At 49.8% G+C, this 21,153-nt stretch overlaps 1 protein-coding gene across 1 annotated transcript in view; it reads left to right on the plus strand.

The window, feature by feature from the left end:
* Nucleotides 1–4,443: 4,443 nt before the first annotated feature.
* The window catches only part of LOC119112821 (cytosolic endo-beta-N-acetylglucosaminidase), a 19,256-nt gene continuing 2,546 nt past the window's right edge, over nt 4,444–21,153 (plus strand). Inside the window, exons 1-8 of the mRNA XM_037237108.1 lie at nt 4,444–4,483; nt 6,039–6,063; nt 8,131–8,279; nt 9,755–9,918; nt 10,276–10,415; nt 18,307–18,472; nt 18,853–19,065; nt 19,681–19,844. Of these exons, the coding sequence (XP_037093003.1) occupies nt 4,444–4,483; nt 6,039–6,063; nt 8,131–8,279; nt 9,755–9,918; nt 10,276–10,415; nt 18,307–18,472; nt 18,853–19,065; nt 19,681–19,844 (1,061 nt within the window). The remainder of the gene's footprint in view (nt 4,484–6,038; nt 6,064–8,130; nt 8,280–9,754; nt 9,919–10,275; nt 10,416–18,306; nt 18,473–18,852; nt 19,066–19,680; nt 19,845–21,153) is intronic.

The raw sequence follows: 21,153 nt of genomic DNA on the forward strand, positions 1-21,153 counted from the left end.
TGCCAGCGTAATCCGCGACGCTTATTCGAATGCAAAAATAAAAACAATTTTGTATGATTTTGATCACCATGAACTACTAGGGGTCAAACAAGGTTACTGACCTTAAAGAAACATCAGTGACATTTTGTTTAGAGCACTTGTGTAGGGTCATGGCGGTTGCATAATGGGCCTGGTACCACTTTGAACACTTATCTGGAGTTTGACGTTGTTTGGCCTCATTTGACACAAACGTCACAATGTAGGAACTTCAAATTTTGACTCAACTGAGATCATATGCAGGGCGACCCACCCTGTAAATTTGGCACCTCTAGCTTCCTTAATTTTTTAGATTTCAATGGGTCAAATTGACCCCGTCCCCAACTCGAGCGAAGAGCATTCAGCCGGCCACCCGGGCGCGTGTTAAGCGAAGATCCGTCGAAAATTAACGCCAAAAACGTGACGAATTAATAACTGCTACTTTCGGAGGAACTCTTGAAAAGTGCTGACCGCCACTTTGAGTGAATATTCAATGAAACAATTACATAAACCTGACGATCGAAACGACCCGACTCAACCTATAGCGGTAATCATCCGACAATGATCAGAAAAACAACACTAGGCGTTTGCCCGACGTGAGTGCCGCATTGCGGCCTGAAGCCCGGCTTGGTCCACATACCAGGGTTTTCCGTGGCAGTCCCTTATAGCTACGCACATCGACTTACCCAATTAACTTCTGAGCCATACGCGTCCAACATCGTGTAAAGCCAAAACAACATCGACCCCACGTCGGTTACCGAAACTTCATTACGTCCATGGATGCCCAAACAAATTATTATGATGCCCCGTGACAACATCTCACACCGAGCCAGAGCAAGAAAATGTGTCTGAAAGTCTTCCTCTACAGCTAGGTGAGACTCCAGCTCCCAAACTTTGAGAAAAAGGTAGGTCAAGCCCGGATGAAAATATGTTTAAGTACATTTTGGGGCTGGTCAAGCTATTTTTTTCCGACTAGCGCCCCAAACCTGTTTCGCTGAACTATACCACCGTGGTGGACGCATAATGAATATAACATGCGACGTATTCGCCACCACATATTTCTTCACCGTCTAACCCACATCCAAAGTGGAAAGCGTCTGAGTCAAGAGACAGGTGGCTCAAATCAATGCAAGTGATCTGCAGCTTACACCGACCCCGCGTGGCGGAGCTAAAATCTTCAAGGATGTCGACTTCGTTGAAGACAATTTGAAACTGAATCGGGTTCTCGCAACGCACATTACACACGAATATGTTGCTGAATGAAAGAAATCGGATTTACGAACCATCATGTTTCTAGCATGTAAATCTAATACCTGTATTTTTAGAGAGAAAAAATATATGATATATGAGTGCATTGTTCAAAATGTCAAAACACCAGAACATCCATCATCGAGACAAAAGAGACAAAAGAATATCAAAGACACTGATAGGAAGTTTTTCCTCCCTCGGAAAAAGGTAATGGCCTTATAAGTATTCAATCGAGTGAATCAAAATGAGGTAAGAAATGCACAAGACCAGACCACGGCACCTGAAAACGTCAATCCTTCTCCAGAATTGACCAGTAAAACAAGCTACATAACCAGTTTTGAACCTGTGCTCGCGATCTTGGGGGCAAGAACACCGCCGGTCCGGGGCTGCGGTTCCATCAAACCGAGCGACATTAGCCGCTGCAGATCACACCGCACGGCCCACACTAAGCGCGCGAGAACGACCGTTGTGAAATGGTCCTTCCAAAAGCCTTTGAAAATCAATTCGTATCGCTCAAAGATTAGACTGGGATGTGTGTTACACCTGTATGATTTTGACGTCACCCTCTGAACAGCTGAAAGGTTATAGCAATACGAAAATGATAATTTTGCATCTACTTTTCCAGCTCCGCACCGGATTTCAGCACGATTTCGCAGTGCTGTGAATACTTATTCGTTCTCATTGGCAATTGAAACATCATGTAGGTAAGATATTTGTTTAGACTGCCTTCTAAACCTACTAATGGTTGCCCTAAAGCGTTGAAATGTCACTTCTTTCAGACACGTCATCGTTCTCGTTCGCCCGCTGGTCACCGCCTAAAGCTGGGCAAGGAAGGGGGGGGGGGGGGGGGCACCGTGCAGCCCACGGAGACTACTACGCCAAGCGTGGGGTTTTGTCGCTGCGACTTGCAAGCGCGCATGTTCAGAACTATCTAGTGTATTGTTTTCATCATTCAATTTTGAGGGTAAGTTAATCATTACTAGACGAATATCGGTTGGCAACGTCAGTACATGACTTTGTTTTTTTCATCTACCATCTACGTTCACGGAGTACTCATGCCTATCGCTATGGAGTCAAAAATCCGCTGAAAGCCCTGAGTGCTCTCAGTTATCAAAGAAACCACTGAACCCATGCAAGGCGAATATCTGAAAATAATGAAAAATTTGTATTCTGTGTAGTTATTTTACGCCTGGCTCCTTCAGTTTCTTGGCGTACACATGCAGACAGAATGGCATTTTCCGGTCGGTTCTGGCCTTTGTTGAAGTTTAAGTGGATAAGAGGAATAATAAAACGAAGAGGAACACATCCGATGGTTTTACTTGTGGGCGGATGGGGAGGGCTCTGTGAGCCCATTGCCCCGCCCCCTCCGCCACCAAGGCTCGCTAAAAAAGTTGCAATAACCTGGGTGCTATTTTTTGTGAAACTCTTACCTGGACATCACAACTTTATAGACTAATGCAGAAGTGCGCAGGGATTACAGCTGTTTTATTATATTGTCATCTAATGCCAAAGAACCCTATGCGTCAAACACCTCAATCACCATTGCTGCCTAATGTGTTTTGCTGCATCACTGCTGAATGCCAGCGAGCACTGTACAGGTGCTGAGTTCGAAAATATTTTTCGACCAGAGTGATAGCGAACTCTCGAATGCACGATCATCGTCAGTGCCGTCCAGAGGTGGTTAGGCTGGCTGAGAGTGGCTGAACTCATTGAACGTCGAGTATGCATGCACCATGATAACCATTTGATCACGAAAGAGCCAGCTCAAGTAGTAACTCTGTTGCAATCAAACCGGATTGCGCGTGGCATGGACGTAACCGACTTTTGTTTGCCACACGTTAGAATTGTAGCGGGATCGGAAGGGTCGCCCTCCGTTCAGAGACATAACAGCTTGGAGCAGTGTACCCCAGAAACACAGCAGGTTTGCAATGCGTGCTCACTGAAACGAACGAAGAAAAGGCGTTCCAAACAAGAACGAAATTACCTAAATGTATTTGCGGCGCGGTCGAGGACCATTGTTTTCAAAAGTGTGTAGCCTTTTCTTGTATGTAGAGCTCCTCGGTCGTCGGAGAAGCCTCTCAATGGCCAGAAGGGTTCTTAGCAACTAAAAGTGCTCATAAGAGACCAGAGAGGCCTCAGCATACAGGACTTTGAGCGACCAAGTAGGCCCTGGGCAGTTGGGTGAATCTCTTGTAATCAGCTGAGACAAAGTTTTTCTTTGGCACACGGATTAATGATTAACATTCAGGTCTGTCGCACCGCACCAGTGTCGATATTCGTGAGGCGAGAGCAGTTTTTCTTTGATAGGCCAAGAAAACCGTATTCAATACTTGCGCCACCTACTTTACGCACTGGGATCATCCTCCAACAAGCCTCAAAGCTGCCACTTTCCACGCTCCTGGTACGTGGTGGGTTAAGTATGAAGTAGATATAATGAGCACCAGCAAAACATTGCCAAACAGCTCTTAAGCCTACTTTTTAGTAAAAAACATTAATTTTTGGTGCAACCCGGAGCTGTGCAGTTATGAGATTGCTCCAGCAGGCCGGGTTAGGTTCAAGTTTGTTATTGCTAACGCATCATTGTGATGTTGGCTTGGAATTTATGTGCTTTTTGCGTGGCAAAAAGTTGTTTGGTTTTATTAGTTTAGTTTTGCCGGTGCTGAAACATTTCTTTCCAACAATTACTTGCATAAGCATGCCGAAGGCTACACGGTCGCGCACAAAACATTTTGTGATAAGCCACCCGGCTCTACTGTCCCACCACCAACTGTCGACTACGGGAGAGCATTGAGCTACATCAGGTGGCTGAGCGAATCGAAGAGGAATCTCTTTAATTCCACTTCAAGACCGCGACGGCAGAACTCGGGGTACTGTGAACCAACGAAGCGATCCCTGTTCATAATCTAGAATATGTGACAAAATTGATCGAGAGGGATTGATACCATCTCAACAGAGCTATCAGCAAGAAATCAAAGAAAGGAAGACACCGTGAAATTCAACAAGCTTCTTGACGTCGCGAAATGTAAATGCAAGCCTCAGTGCAGCTTTCCATGCCCAGTTGCCTTAACAGTGTATCAGGAGGAGGTTGCCATGAAGGACCAGTGCAGGCACCAGAAGCTCACCCTGGGGTCATATCACCGGGATACGACTGTGACCAGGGAGGCTCGTGAGGTGCGGAGGATGGCTAGACATCTCCAGGAGCGTCGTGGCTCGGCCGACAGTGAGACGGTGTCTGCTGCTGAACCTGAGTCGCCTTCCCCGCAGACTACTGAGCCCGCGCCGCCTGCTGAGCCAGCGCTGGCTGCTAGTGCTGTCCCCTAGCCTGCTCCGGGACCAAGTGGTCTCAGCGCTGGCGAGTCAGCCGAGAGCAGGGATTCTTACATGGTTCCGTATCTGGTAGAAGGTGGCTCGATGGCCCGAACCAGGCAGCTGTTGCTGCTATCGTCAACGCCTTTCAACAAGACGGGGGAGACGGTCTGGCTGCTTGAAATCAAATACCATAGATCCTAAGAAGATATGCTGCGCCAGATACAGAGCGAGAAAGGAGAGGGCTTCTTAAAATTTTGAAGCAATCCACGATTCAGGTTTGACCATCCTCTGCTCCGATGGGCGCGAAGGCAGGAGCTACATGAACCACGCGGAGCCAAATGAATGCCGTCGAAAACACGCGGTTGTCATCACTGAGCTAGGCAGCCGCTACGTGACTCATTTTACGTCCGAGTTCGGCCGCGCCCTGCACTTGCTCAACGAGTTACACTTCGTGAGCCCGCAGCGCAAATGTCACATCAATGTGCTCAGATGCGATGGCACGGCCGTCAACACCGAAAGGATAGACGACCGGCTGTTTGAGCTGGCCACCGAATCACCCGTACACTGGTTCATCTGCCAGCTGCACGGCAATGAGCTGAACCTCCTCCATCTGTTGCTGAGCTTGGACGGCACCGTCACGGGATCGAAATTTGTCTGGACCCATCGGCAAGACCTGTGCCGGAGAGGTCTGGGAGAGGGACGTTGTGGCATTCAAGCCTGTGTCGGGGCACGTGCCAATCCTGCCGGTCGACCTGATTCAGCAGCTGAGCAGCAACCAGCAGCTGCTGTACTTTCTGGCCTCCGGCGTTCAAAACGGCTCTGTCCGAAACGTGGCAGCCCAGTGGCGAATCGGACCATCGATCATGTCAGGTAAATATGGGAACGCATTATCTTCGAAGTTATAGCAATGAGTGGTTAAAGTTCATCAAGTATCAATTGATGTTGCATGTGCTCACTGTTGAGCATTTACTCTTATCATACCTTGTGCCGTAGTACGTCGCATCATTTGCTGGTTGGTTCATGCGTACTAGCATATTTGTTGATAAGTTTTCTGTCACATTTAAGGACTCCGGATATCGACATAATTACACACACTTAAGAGGCGCAATATTTTTATGATCTAACGGTTAGTTTAGCGAATTGTTCTAATATATTCGCTTTTGTTTTCAGGTGGTTGACACTGGCCGTTCGTCTGCTCCTAGGTCACATCTCTACCGAGACCTCCAGCTGCGCTCTTAAGGACCTCGTCCAGTGCGTCGTCGGCCACTATGTGCCGGTATGGTCCGCCATCCGGTAAAACAGCGGCTGCGACTTTGGCTTACGCAACTTGTTCCGGAGCATTGCGCTGCTCCGCGCCCTGCCGCAGCGATGAGAACCACATGATCCGCGAACAGGCGGTTCCGATCGTTGCGCCGCTCGTGAGCAGCAAACCGAGGGTCTTCTTCAGCCCAGGGTCTTCACCATCTCAGCGGTAAACGTCGAGGCCGTGAGGTACACCGAACTGATTCCCTGGCACGGACCAGTCACACAGCCTCCACTGCGATACCTCAGCGACTGCGAGCTGCGGAACAAAGTGCAGGCACCGCTGGCCATATTGCCCTATCTGGTTCACACTAGGAGTGCGACGCAGCGCCGTACTGCCGAGAACGTCTGTGGCTGGAGCTGGAGCTTCGGCAGTATGTGGAGCCCAGCTGCGAATGTATTTCTGCTACTGTGCGATCTCTGCCAACACGCGTTTTGCGTTTCCAGCCTGTTAGCAGTTGCTGTTTGGGCCGGTGCATCGAATACACAGGCTCGGCAAGGAGCAAGATGTGCATGGTGTGAGCCTACCGCCCCCTCCCCCGTTTCTGCGTCCGTGGTACAGGCTGCAGAACTTGCTGTATGTATTAGGTCGTACAGCAGACAACACATTCTGAGTCATATGTTATACATAGTTTTGTTTGCATCATGCGAGTTGTCTTAGAGTAGCGAAAGTCTAAACCAATACTGACCAGCATATTCGTACGAATTCATACTCAACAACACATAAAGTTTCCGCCAAATGGCAATCAATCGGGCAATGTCTGATCCGCATATTAGACCTTAGACCGGGACATTCTCGTACGACGGCTTAAGGAGCGCTCAGTAGCATCGTTTCTATACTCAAAGGTATTTTGTGCCGCTTGCCGCCCGCAGCTTGGTGTTACCTGCGGCGGCGGACGCCGCCCAGCATGGGGTGACTGCAACGCCGGGTTTGGTTAACGGCGATTATTTGATCGACTCGCGCCCAACGAATTAAAGTTTTTGGAAAGAACTTTCGCTATGCCGTATATTTTGGACTCCTGCGCCAAATAGTTTTTTTGTCTCACTTGCTTTTGTTACTGATGGCATGCCCTACTGGGCAGTCCAGATGCCCCATTGATGTCTTGAAGGGAATTTGGAAGTCCAGAGGGCCTTAAGTAGCGATAAGGAGCCTGAAACGACTGAAGGGCACTTGATGGACACAAAAGACCCACTAAACAGTCAGAGGGGCTCCCGGTTTCCAGATGGGTTATTTTGAGCATCCCAAAGGGGTGATTTGCTGCGATCTGAACTTACGCTTTGACAAGGAATATTTTTATCATCATGCTGTGCTGTCATTTGTTCTTCGCGTTTCGCGGGCCGAAGAGCCCTCCCAAGGGGCCTATGTATCCTTTTTCGGGTATTCCGAAGCTCAGGGTCCGGACTCCCTGTACCCCTCCCCCCCCCCCCCCCTCCGCCCTGAACCCCGTATCATCTCCAGCCATTCTGTTGGCGTTGTATTATTGGACAGCTTATTTAGAAAAGAAAGATATGCATGATGCTTGTTTAGCAAGGCAAAGCTCGAAACATCGCAAAATATAATGCGCATCACAACGAGGCTGTGGGTGGGAAAGGCAGCGATACCAGAGGCCCAGTCCTGATTAATGCCAGGCTCCTGCTGTGAGTACGGTGACAGCAGTGTTCTCCATAGATAGCTAAAATGTTTCCAACATATGAATCTCACTGCGGTGTTCTAAGCATGTTTCGACTGGTGATATCGGGGTGGACGATCAGACTCAAAAGATGCCCTGTGCGTTATGATTGTTGGCATACACAAGACTGGGCAGCATTCCAAAGATCACTGCGACGTCACTTGACATATTAAAGTAGAGGAAAAATCATGACCGTGAAGGGAGTGTAAACGCACCGGAGATGCCGGAATCAGTGTCGTGTTGAGACAAATTTGGGCGGCAGCGACAAAGAAAGATATCATTCAGTAAGGCAATCAAGTTGAAGATACGACGTCTCGTAGGTGCTGTCTAAGCATTTTAGACATGATCCTGGCTCTAGTGAAGCAAGGAAATATGTGATGTGCTTCCACTCTACAGCATAATCTTCGCCCAAACTATGAAGGAGCCGATTTCTCAAGCTCTAGATTATAAATGTATGGGGGACAGCAAGTCTTATGCAGTGCTAAAAGCTGATTTGAAAAGATAAACTTGTACCGTGCTTTTATGTAGAATTCAGCACGGAGCGGGGTCATATCATAGTATGTGAGCTGTTTTGCCGTGGTTTCAGGTTTCACGACGGTCACGACGACTCTTCTGCGTACACCTTTTATCACTGGTCGCGAATCGACGAATTTGTCTACTTCAGCCATCAGTTTGTGACCGTTCCACCCTGCGGCTGGGTGGATGCAGCCCATACGCATGGTGTGCCCATCTACGGTGAGTATGGCATCTAGGCTGTCTAGGCGGTGCCAGTGCATAGCGCGCGATGGATCTGTACCTGGAGCAACTAGACACAATACCGCAGTCATGATCGAGCCGTAGCCGTAGGTAGTAGCCATAGCCTTATTCCTCGTAGAAAACCGGGATAATGGAGAGATAGATGCGTCGATGTTTTGGCATCATGCCTTTATCGAAACGATTAGCAGAACTAAATTTATGTGCTTTTGATATTAAAAGGGGTAGGTAGATTTATTTACTTCCGCCATTCGTTTCGATAAAGGCATGTTGCCGAAATATCAACACATTTATCTCTTCATTCTCTTGGTTTTTCTAAGAGGTATAAGGCTATTACTACTGTCTTATCTATATGCATGATATTCCTCGCAAATGTACTTAACAACTTCCGTAGCCGTAGGAAAGTAAAGCAATTGTTTGGTCCCTGAGGAGGGCCATCCCTAGATTTAAACTGCCGAAAACTGTAATGATCTGCTCTTTCATACAAGTGACCACAGCTCTAAAGCCTGAAGGGCGATATTGCGAAGGACTGATAACAGTGCTTCCAAAGCGGCTGGACTATTCTAGACAGTCTTCTGACGTCGCGTTAGAAGCCGTTGCCAATAACGGAAGGCTTTCCCATCGTGTTCCCAACAAGCAGTTGATATCACCTGTTGCGTCGGAAGCAGAACCGACGCGTTACATCGGTGTTCGGATGGCGTTCCCATAAGTGACGGCCTTTGTTTCAGTTACATTACACAAGCTTCACTTATGCCAAAACGTAGATTATGGAGGCGACCACCCGGAGCTCGCAAATACACACCCTCCAACAATCTTTAATTCGATGCGCTGGCAATATTGATCTTCTGTACATTGCAATATGATATTTACTCGAACTTAGTACGTAAACCAACGTCGGAATATGCTGCGTCGGGGCCATCAGCATCAGTGGCCCTGTCTACAGGGGCAATCATCACGGCTTAGTCTGTGCGCAGAGACCATCGCCCGCTGCGTTCAAGCTGCATCATCTCCTCCGGGTTTTTGACAGAGACCGTCATCATCCTTGGACCCGTCCACGCCTCCACGGGCCATCATCACCGCCGGGTCTTTCCGTGGGGACCATCATCATCCTTGGGTCCGTTAGCAGTGGCCATCATCATCCTTGGCTCCATCCGCGGGGCCATCATCACCACCGGATCTACCTGCAGGAACCATCATAATCCTTGGGTCCGTCGGCAGGGAACATCATCATCCTTGGCTCCCTCCACGGGAACCGTCACCACCACCGGGTCTGGACCATCATCACCAGCGGGTCTACTCGCAGGGACCATCATCAGTATCAGGCCTGCTCGCAGGGACCATCATCCCCAGCAGGTCTGCCCGCAAGGACCATCATCCCCAGCAGGTCTGCCCGCAGGGACCATCATCCCCAGCGTGTCTGCTCGCAGAGACTATCATCACCGCGGGCCTGCCGGCAGGGACCATCATCACCGAGTCGGCGGCCGGCGAGGAGACGTGTCAGCAGCTACTGCGCTCGCAGGAAGTGGTGGAGGTGGTTGTGGAGCGGCTCGTGGCCGTCAGCCGCCACCACGGTCTGGACGGGTGGCTGCTCAACATCGAGAACGCTATCGATCCTGCACAGGCAAGCGGTCCGCCGAGCAGCCGACGGCGGGTCTAGCGGCCGCCCCAAGTTTGCGGGCTGCATCGCGTGTTTGCCCTCATGGACTGCGTCGCGTCTCTCGCCTAGCCGAGTACGCTTTCAACACATTCGGTTCGCAGGTAGTACAGCTGTTGCTGACATCGCGTGCGTCTCGCCCAGAAGTTCGCGAGCACACAGCAGGAACTTGCCGCTGCCGCCGGAGCTTCGGGGGTGACTTTCTCCGTGGCCGTTCCTCACGCGCTGACCGTCCGTCTTGCGACGGCACGCCCAAGCCCTGGCCAGTGAGAGTGGCCGTTCTCTGTTTGTAGTCTGAAGCGCCTTGTGTGTTCTCTCCAACAGCTGCCCTTGCTACGGCACTTGGTAGCCCAACTCACGAGCCGCATGCACCAGGAGATTGAGCACTCGCGTGTCATCTGGTATGACTCAGTGACCCGTGACGGCGAGCTCCGCTGGCAGGACCAGCTCAACGAACAGAACGAGTGAGTGGCGCTTTCTCTCTCTCACCTTTTTGTTTTTCCTGAAGTTGGTTGGGTGTACCAGAACCTATTTCAGGTATGTTCTTTGTATATCAAGGTGAAATTTAAGATGCTTGAAGACATATTCCAAACCGTCCAGTGCCGAACGATGGGGATTTTGCTAGTGCCCTGTTTTTTCTCTTAACTTTGCAGCTTCTGTCTCCCGAGGGTAAAGTCTTGTAAAAACGTGGACAGGAGCGAACTGAGCCGACAAAGTTAACCTAACCTATCCCAAATACTGATTTCCCATCTGAATTTGGCCACTTTCTTTTGCTCCTGGATGTCAAAATTTAAATGAAAATGGTTTATTTGGCTCCAAAATTGTTTTGAAATTGAGGAATGCCCTCGCATTTAAAGGCGGTGCAGCAGTGACAATGATGACATATGGTGATCATATTGATAGTGCTGCGTTTAGGTACGTAGTGTACTGGCAGCCCAGGCACTTACTGCATTTCCTTCGCCCAGTATTCCTTTTTGCTGATTGGCGTCCTGAAGGAAGGGCTCAGAAGAGCATTCGAGAGGCTCAAGTCAACATTGGAGATGGGAGGCAGCCCCCCCCCCCCCCCCCCCCCCCAGTGTACAAAGTGACACTTCTATGTCTCCCTGTTTGAAAAGTTCATTGGTGTTTATGTCACGTCATTGACATATCCTGACGTCAGCGTCAAGAACGACGCTAGGTAACATATCCCTCAAAGGAGTCAACAACTTAACAGCAAAGTTACGGTTTATAATTCATCCATTTGTGTTCAAATATTTAATTAAATGGGCTATCCCACCCTTTTGTACTTTTTCACTTCTTGTTTCACCGGACGCGTACAATTTCATCAGTAATACCAGCTTTCTCGAAATCCTGAACAGCCCCGAGTTTCGATTTGAAAAAGCCGACCCTGGAACCCTACAAGCCCTCGCCCGCTGGGCCAATCGCAGGCTTTCTTTTATTCGCGCCAGTAGAGGTGCGCATGGTCGCTGTCATGACGACGGTGGTCGGTACTGCAGGAAAGCAGCGCATTGTTACAAATCGTTGACAGCACAATTTGGACTATAAAATAATCAAAAGTGATATCCTTATGATGTATTGACAGTGCTGCTCCAGCACTACCCAGTGTTTTTATAAGATGTAACTAATCCTGAGGTTCCACTGGTGCATGTTTCTGAAATACGCCCCACAGATGGGACATTCCATTTAATTGTCGTTTACAAACTATCGGCACATTTAGGGGAGGGAGGGGCAGCATCGCCCTTTGGGAAGCATCGCCCACCTCAATATCAAGAATACTTGATACTGCACATCATCAGGTAACGGCCCTTTCGACTGTGACGCCGAAGCGGGGGTTACGGCACCGGGACGCTCTGATTTAATCGGATTTTGGGGCTGAACTGCTTGCAGTAAATAAATTCTTCAGGCATATTTTGGGGAAGGTTCCCCTGTTTCTTGTTTCTGTGATAAAAAAACACCGGCATGGAAATCGGATGCCCTGCCTCGTTTGAAGTGAGAGGGAGTGAAAGTGAGGGAGTGGAAGTGGAAGTGAAAGTGAAATATTCGTTTAGATTATTTCTTTCCAGTCAATTTCCACCGGGCCAATGCCAGATTTTCGGAAAGTGGTGGCCCTCGGCCACTTCCTCTATACCCGGCTTTCGGGACCCATGCCTTGCGGCGGTGCAACTCATAGCGCATGGGGAATTTGCACCACATTGATCATTTACGGGAATACCGGTTATTAAACGCGTGATTTATCATCCATTTTGCATTCAAGTGTGGTGATGATTTTTACGGTCTCGTCCCCTCCCCCCTCCCAAAAATTGATGGCACCACCTGTGGTTGTACCTATTACCTAGCCTTTTCCTATCAAGAATGCCTCGAAACTACATTCGAACATCTGACCGAGGATCTCGGACCCCAGAGTCCATGAAGAATGCCGTAAAAGCTGTACGTAGGGGCCTGAAAATACGGCAGGCCTATAAGAGGTTTGGAGTGCCCCGCTCAACCTTCATGGATCGCCTAAAAGACGACGGCCCGTTAGAACCAGATGACCCTCTATGCGTCGGGAAAAAGACAGTCATGTCCAACCATTTTGAGGAGAATTGGAGCAGCGAATTCTGTACCTGCCCAGCATGTACTGCGGTATATCGAGAGAGACGTTGGCCAGGATTGCATACGAATACGCCGAAAGACAGAGGATAAAGCAGCCCTTCAATCACCAGAAGAAGTGCGCTGGCCCAGACTGGCTGGCTCAGACTGGCTTTTTAAAAAGGCATCCGAAAATTTCGCCCAGAAAAGCCCAAGGCCACAGTTGGCAAGACTGGAAGGCGTCGACAAGAACAACATGGGAAAATTCTACGACAACCTGACGTGCGCAATATCAGAGCATGGACTGTACCCCCATCATAAGGTGTACAGTGTTGATGAAACTGGCCTGAAATCTGTGCCTGAAATTCCGAAAGTGCTGGCTGAAAGAGGACAACGCAAGGTCAGCCAAGTTACGACAGCAGAACGGGGCAAGCTGACGACGATTGTGGGGTGCATCAGCGCGTCGAGCGTGACTGTCCCACCAGTGATGATCTTCGGTGGGAGAAAAAGAAGAACCCGGCACTAACCAAGGACACTCCCGTTGGAACCATATGCGCCGTAGCGACAACGGCTGGATCAGCCTCGGACTTTTTGTACAGTGGTTCTGGCACTTCGTCGAGCATGCCGCTCCCGCGGCTGATAGAAGGGTTTTGCTGGTTATGAACAACCATAGCAGCCATGTCAGTCTGGACGTCATCGCCCTAGCGCGGAAACACGGCGTAGACATCGTGACCATACCATCACACTGTTCACATGTCCTGCAGCCTATCGGCACAGCACGGCGCCCTGGCAGCACCGACACGATCGCGGCACGCCACGTCGGTAGCAGCGGCACAACGTGGCACCGTGGCAACTTCGGTGTGGTTTGACACCCCGGCTACACCGTCACCTTACAGTCCAATAGGTGACATACTCCCTCTTCCAATAGTCTTTGTGTCCCCAAAAGACCAAAATTGTCGGAAACAGAGAGGCACATCCCTCATAATGACCAGCTATCCTGTAAAATGGTGGCTGGAAGAGAATGCCTAAGCGAAAAAACCAGTTAACGCCTTGCAAAAAGCAAAAGCGAGCTACAGCAGAAGAGAAAAGAAGCAGTAGGAAAAAACAGGCCATTAGAAAGTGTTCTCGGTACAGATGACACCTGTATGTACTGCTCAGGTGTCACCGGAAGGGATGAGGTGTGGCTTCTTTGTAGTGGATGCAGTCGTTAGGGCACATGAAGCGTGCAGTAACGGGTCCAGCAGTGCAGGAGTCGTTTGGGATCTGTCCTGCAGTTAGGTTTCTCGGTGAATGAGCCGTGTCGTGAGAAGAAACGCTGCTTAGTTACTGGTTAGTTTTCACAGCATGATTCAATGAGAAGAAATGAAAGATAAATGAACGAACGGTCTCTGCCGTGTAAAGGATAGGATGATGGTTTCTTAATTAGCCCTGGATCGGTTGTAAGAAGGCAATATGCCTCGAAGGTAAACTGGCTTTGGTATGCTTCAAAGTTTCAGGATATCCGTGGTCATATGATGCAGTAGGAACTTCGATATCGCCTGAAATTTCAGATCTGGAACACTGAAAAGAAAACGGGGGCAAATCTAAAGAAAGGAAAGTGGGAAATGTCGAGACGTTCCACCCACGTCGAGTCAGAACGACGTGACCTGGGTCATAGGGACAATTTTTACCCGATGGAGAACACACAGGCTACTTTTCCTGCAAATTTGGGGTTTCTAAACGTCAGGCGACCGCAACCATTGGTACACTCGGACAGACTGTACCGGGAAGCGAAGGGCGGTATAACCCCGCTTTCGGTGCTACGCCACAATATGACAATTTTTCAAAACCTTTCGGAATGCTAGTAACCCGATGTTGACCGCTCTTGAAGAAAATTAAGCAAAATGATAAGTGATTGCACGCAAATCCCTTTCCTGCCACCCGCACATCAAACTCCACCAGGATATGAAGAAGAAGAAAGGGGGGCGAGGGTCGACTTCTTCCTGCCCCACAATCCTGTCGGCTTTTTTACAAAAGAGAACGCGACGCACGTGGTCGCACACCCCTTTCATGGAGAGCTAGCAAGTGCAAAGGCCATATTAGCGCCAAGGGGCCATGGTGCGACTGGGGTTCGAAACCCACGTCGAAATCGCCGGCCTTTCGGCCATCACACCTGAATGTTATTTGGGAAAATATCACAGTTTAGCGTAATCCCCTAAGCATGCCCGCTTATTTGGACCTTGTGTTGTATTATAGAAGGCCGGCATAACGCGATGCGCAAGGTGTTCGTATGTGACGTTTGATTTTCTGGTATTTTATGGCCTGGACCTTCAGTCATCTGGTCTTTTGATTGCGGCAGGAACTCCTACGTAATCTGTGTATAGTTTACATGTGTCATTTCACTGGGAGTTCAGCTAACTTCTAAAATCACGTCACGTCACTTCACGTTCTACAATCGGTTGGGTGGTCCCAGCCGAAGAGGTTGACCGAATCCAGGGTAATAGATATCGGCATAACCTGCGTCCAAAGCTTGATTTTGTCCTGGATGTCGTCCACTTGATGCTGATGGTGAAATAAATCAAACCTTTCAATGTTTCGTGGAATCGAAGCTGTGTTTCTGCGGATGAAGAAATTTGCATTTCAAGTAAATTTGAACAACGCTTTTGTGAAAAGCTTAGAATGATTCAGAAAAAAGAAAACTTCATATACCTCAGTATGGGATCGCTGATGACCGTCGCTTTCTCTGATCCTGTTGCGTAACCGCAACAGCCACGGTTATGTAACAAATATACTAGCCACTGTTGGGGAGAACATGCGTTAACATGAATCGCCCCGCCCCCCGTACTTTCAAACGCTGGCGCATGCTGCAGTTCATTGTTCTCCATCCCAATCCAGGCGTTTTTTTTTTTTAGGAAAAAAATTAGTAACATTTGCGGACTAGCTGATCAGTTAAAGCAGTTCACGTGACAAAAACATTAGGCACATACAGGACATTCTTGGTACAAAATTAACATGAGACTGATAATGATGTGCTCATAGGAACCTTTTACTTCGTACATCAAGATTTGATGATCGTTCTTTTCTTATATGGTCTAGTAATCCCTCTTTGCTCATATACATTGAAGGGCTCAGATGAGCATTATGGGGAGGGGGAAGCTCAGCCCCCCCCCCCCCTGAAAGTATATAAGTGACTTCACCGGCAATGTTTGAAATTTTAAACACACTTTGCGGCACGTTCTACACGACAAGTGGTGACGAGATCTGCACTCGTTTCCGACCTGCGTATTCCGCGCTTCTGTAAACCCATTTGTCTGTTTGGCGGCTTCACGTTGCCTATGTCAGTCGAAACGGAAAACAGTGACCACATTACGACGCTACAGAAATATGCCACCCAAAAGGGGTGGAACTTCTTATCTCAATGGGGCCATGCTCCCCAACAAAATCCAGCTCCCCAATGCTGATCTACCCCCTTACCCCGCCCCCCCCCCCGGCCAATGTTGGGCCGGGCTTCCGCAATAGTGGGCTGGGCGCCCAGAATACTAAACGGAACTTCCACAATGTGGAACTTGGCGCTCAATACTTAACACAGTTCTTTGAAAAAAACAGTTCTTTGAAATAAAGATAATTTAAAGTTTGGAAAACTAGAAGTACATCTCAAATTGAAGTGTTTGTGTTTATTTGTGTATATCCCCGAGATGTAACAAAATTGAATTATTAAGCTGTTGGTTCAGCGGGTTCCTGTACTGTGCTGGTGAAATGAAGCACACCGTATTTTAGACAACAGACATCTGTGAATGAATGTAAAATTCAAGCGCGTCTTTGCAGTCCGCTTCGTGCTGCGCGGGTCCCCCATGGATGCTCCGCAGGCACAGTGGAAGCTACAAACAACGTTTTACAGTTTTTAGGCGTACCACGAGGGGCGAATCCAGGGGTATATTAAGGGAGAGACCACCCTGCACTACGGAACTCGAACCGGGTGACTTGAAACTTGGTGCCTCCCCTCTCACAGAATTTCACTATATTTCGGCCATTTCATTTTCTGATCCCTATTTTGTAATCGGGAAACTATCGTCCCTTGCGCATCGTAAAGGGTCACACACACACACACACACACACACACACACACACACACACCACGCACGCACGCACGCACGCACGCACGCACGCACGCACGCACGCACGCACGCACGCACGCACGCACGCACGCACGCACGCACGCACGCACGCACGCACGCACGCACGCACGCACGCACGCACGCACGCACGCACGCACGCACGCACGCACGCACGCACGCACGCACGCATATACATAATGTGCGTGCGTGCGTGCGTGCGTGATAGCGTGCGTGCGTGCGGTGCTTGGTGCGGCTTCATATTTTTACAGAGACTGATGAATCCTTCCAATGGTGTTTTAGAGAAGGCATGAAAAAACTAAGCTCAAGGGAAGACTCATCTGACCTAAGCATAGCTGAAGATCAGATGAAGTTGGATGGCGGGGTGGGCTGTGTGGATCATTGCGGCTCACGTTTACAGAATGAGCGCTGTTTAGCATGAGGTCTGATCCCAGGTAACCATCCATTCAAAACATTCAGATCAAACGAAGACTGAAGGATTTTTCCAAACGGTACGCCATGATTTAAAGAACTGAGTTTGCGGGAAGCATCATCGTCATTTTTATCATCATACGTCGTTCATTGGACCGAGACATTGGTTGTAATCTGGCATGTAACCATGAAAATGGAATAGCATGTGACAGTATTCAGCAGTATGGTTTACAGCACATCTCGGCAACGTGATATGCATGCTTGTTGAAGAAGCTCTTTAGCGTAGAAACTTTTATTGCAATTATTTCTACGCCCGCCGGCCAAGCCTTAACCATCCTGGTGAGCGCGTGGATTTTGTCGCAGTTCCATTTATGCATATAAGTGAACGGGAACGGCTCACAGCTAAAGATGGCCAGGATGCAAACATATCAGATTTTGCTTCCGTATTATATTCTCCTTCCGTATGAGATTTTGCTTCCGCCCATTTTCAGCCGCAGAATGTACGATCATGTATCGAACATACATCAGAGGCTTGGCTGTCTCTCCGCTGAGATGTAGTCATCTAAATCGTTACATTCGTAGACTTTCCATCAACATTTAACTTAATTCCAGTAGAGTCGTCCTCGCGAACTGCCTCTTCTTTGCTGCGCATGGTTCTGTGGATATGACCTCGAGCGAGCGGAGACTCGCGCCGCTGCGATGCCCGTGCGCCGAGATCTACACCTGTTTCTCCGACCTGCGTTTTCAGTACCTTTTTTACACCTGTTCCCTCGATTTGACAATTTTGTATTCCAGTCTAATGGGTCGAAAGGTGAAAACGGTGGCGACATTATGACGCTGTACAAATATGCTGTCTGATCAAACGGTTGGAATTGAAGTACCTTGAGTGGCTTTCAAGGTTAAGAGATTCAGGGTTTAAGATTAAAGATCTGGGCCACTTGTAGACGAAAACTCAAAGACATTACGGCCAGAGGCTGCAAAGATTTAAGCCCGCAAAAGGCGTGACATGCCCAGCCGAGCCGGAGCGCTGAAGCCACGTAAATTCCGGTTTGTTGACGGGATGCTCGCTTGGCCTGCGGCCTCTCTCGTAATGACTCCTGACGAGTAATTGAATATATGCACTAGGTCTGATGGTTCATCGGACGTCGCGTACCTTTTGGCTGTTGCGATGCCGCAGTGAACATTGCCAGCAAGGGAGGACGTATATCCGGTGGACCAGCAACCAAGCCGTGTGCGAGCGTAACAACCCGAATGCTGCTCGCAGGTGCTACTTCGATCTGTGTGATGGCATATTCCTCAACTACGGCTGGACGCCGGAGCGGCTGGCGGCGTCGGGCGAGCGGGCCGGCCGGCGCCGCGCCGACCTGTACGCCGGCGTCGACATGTTCGGCCGTGGCTCGCTGGGTGGCGGCGGATTCAACGTAATCCAGGTGCACCGTCTCCCGCGGTCAGCTGCGGGCGCCGCCGAACGCTCGCTGGACTGGAGATGCTCGGCGTGTTCGTCACGGGCGGCGCTTGGGGCTGCGGCACGTCCGAGTGGCGCAAAGAAGACAGCAAAAAGCGACGCGCTCTGTGGTGATCATCCTATCCTGTGTTGTGTTGCTTTGTAACGGCCATGCTGTTAAGCCTACCGCAGTATCTTCCCGTCACTTTGAATCGCCTGTTTTCACGTACATCATGGATTTCATCATCTCCTTTTTATGTTTGCCCTCGTCCGTGCGCTCTTTCACTCTCCCTTTATAACGTTCCCTGTGTCTCGCTCCCCGTGTGTGTACCGCGCCTCGCCCGACGCGCGATGCGTCGCCGGCAGCCGGTGGCCGAGTCGCGCTGGCTGGGTCTCTCGACGGCGCTGTTCGCCCCCGGATGGACACACGAGCGGCTCGGCGCCGACCGGTTCGCGCTGGCCGAGGACGTGCTGTGGTCGCGGCTCTCGACACTACTCGGCGCCCGTGGACCCGCCCGTCTGCCGCTCGTCACCGACTTCTGTCAAGGCCGCGGACTGAAGCTCTGCGCCGACGGCCAGGTGGGCCCGATTTCCTCCATGTGGCGCTGGATCCAGTCGGAACCGTTGCTCGCAAGGCGCCATCTGCAGAGCGGGACCTGGAGAGCAAACCGTTCTGTCCGCTGTGCACTCCCCGCAGCGAAGTGCCTTTCTGCTGGTGCGCCTCCTCCACTGCCCGCTGTGGCGACGGCTGTGTGGTGTGGTCAGGGGAGCCATCCATCGGCTCCCCCCCTCCGCTGTGGCGACGGCTGTGTGGTGTGGTCAGGGGAGCCATCCATCGGCTCCCCTCTCCGCTGTGGCGACGGCTGTGTGGTGTGGTCAGGGGAGCCATCCATCGGCTCCCCCCTCCGCTGTGGCGACGGCTGTGTGGTGTGGTCAGGGGAGCCATCCATCGGCTCCCCCCTCCGCTGTGGCGACGGCTGTGTGGTGTGGTCAGGGGAGCCATCCATCGGCTCCCCTCTCCGCTGTGTGGCGTTTCCAGTTGTTGTCCCCAAGGTGGCCCGTCTCCTGTCCTGCCCGCTGTCCGCTGTAGCGGCATCTGTGTGGTGCTGTGTGCGGAGTGCCCCGTCTGCTTTTCCCTCCTCTGCGTGATGCTGGTGTACAGTGCACGTCATGCCCGTCATGGCCCGGCGGCAGGTGACACGCGCCAAGCCGTGGCATCGGCTTTCGGCCCAGAGTCCGCAGCCGACCTTCCTGCAGACGCGGCGGCCGGCCGAGCTGGCGCTGACCGACGCCGACGGCCGGCCGGTGCAGGCCGGCTTTGCCCTGCGCGCACCAGCCCTCGGCGCCTCGGCAAAACGGTGCGTTCCGTGGAGACCCGACACTTGCGTGTGGGCTTGTTGGGTCACTGTGGACCAGGAGTGCCTTTTTCAAGGGAATGTTTCACATTTGAAGATATCGAAGCAAGCATCAGATATGATGAAACAAGCTCACTTAGAACTATGGTATACTTTTTAAGTGGAAAAGACTGCTCCAACAGCACAATTCTCTATTAAGTAAATATGCTTCTGAATACGTCATGTTTTGATTGCGCCATCGTACCTTGCATAACATTGATCGAGAGCCAGTTGACGGCCGTTACATCCGGAAATCACGTTCACGAACGTCAAATATGAGTGCCTCAACAATGATATTTTTATCGGCCTTAATCGCCGCATGAGTTATGGAATGGCAGGATTTAAATGATAGTATTATGATGTCATGGATGCCAAGATGACTTTGAAATACTCTCCCCGGTATACATTTCCCCATTTTCACTGGCGCGTAGCTCAGCAACCAAAAGGTCTTAGGTCTTAGGAAGGGCAGGATTGTTAACAGCACCCAAAGGTCTTCAAGATGACTGTTTCCGTTCAAAACTTCATATCAATGTGGAGCACTCCCTTTAAATCGGTTTAGGAGCTCAGCCAAAAAGGTTGACGTAGCCTAATTTAATAAAATCAAATTTAATAAAAGCCTAATAAAAGCCTAATTAGCCTAATTTAATAAAAGCCTGATTTCTCCCTGGATTTCGGACACTTGAATTTGTATCCTTGATGTTCAAGTAAAAAACAACTTTTTAATATTTGGTAGCTTCAAAACTGTTTTCCCGCGGAGGAATGACTTCTCATTTCAAGTGAATGTGAGCTGACTGTTGTGAAAATCTTAGAATGGGGTTTAATTCACCGAAAATTATCTCGGTAAATGTTAGCAAGGGATCACTGATGACTACCAGTGTCGCTGATCATGTTGTAAAGCCACCACAGCCATGATTATGCGACAAATGCACTTGCCGCTGTTTAGGAAAACATGCATTTACTTTTATCTGGGCGACCCTGTAAATTTAAAAGCTGCCGCACATTGCGGTAAACTTTTCTTGATCCCAAACCCCATTATCTTTTTTTTTAAACTTGTCAACCATTTGCAGACCGACTTAACGTATGAAGGAGTTGGCATGACAAAGCATCGCGCACCTACAGGATCCTGTTTGTTACAACATAAAGATGGTACTCATTGTGATGTGTTTACGCGCCTACGACCTAGTATACCCATAGTAAAGACAATTGTTCTGCACTTATTTGGTCCAATATCCCCTCCTTGCTGATATGTATTGAGAGGGTCAGAGTCAGAGGC

This window comes from Pollicipes pollicipes, unplaced genomic scaffold (genome assembly GCF_011947565.3).
Source record: "Pollicipes pollicipes isolate AB1234 unplaced genomic scaffold, Ppol_2.1 Scaffold_7261;HRSCAF=8764_pilon_pilon_pilon, whole genome shotgun sequence".
Lineage (NCBI taxonomy): Eukaryota > Metazoa > Arthropoda > Thecostraca > Pollicipedomorpha > Pollicipedidae > Pollicipes > Pollicipes pollicipes.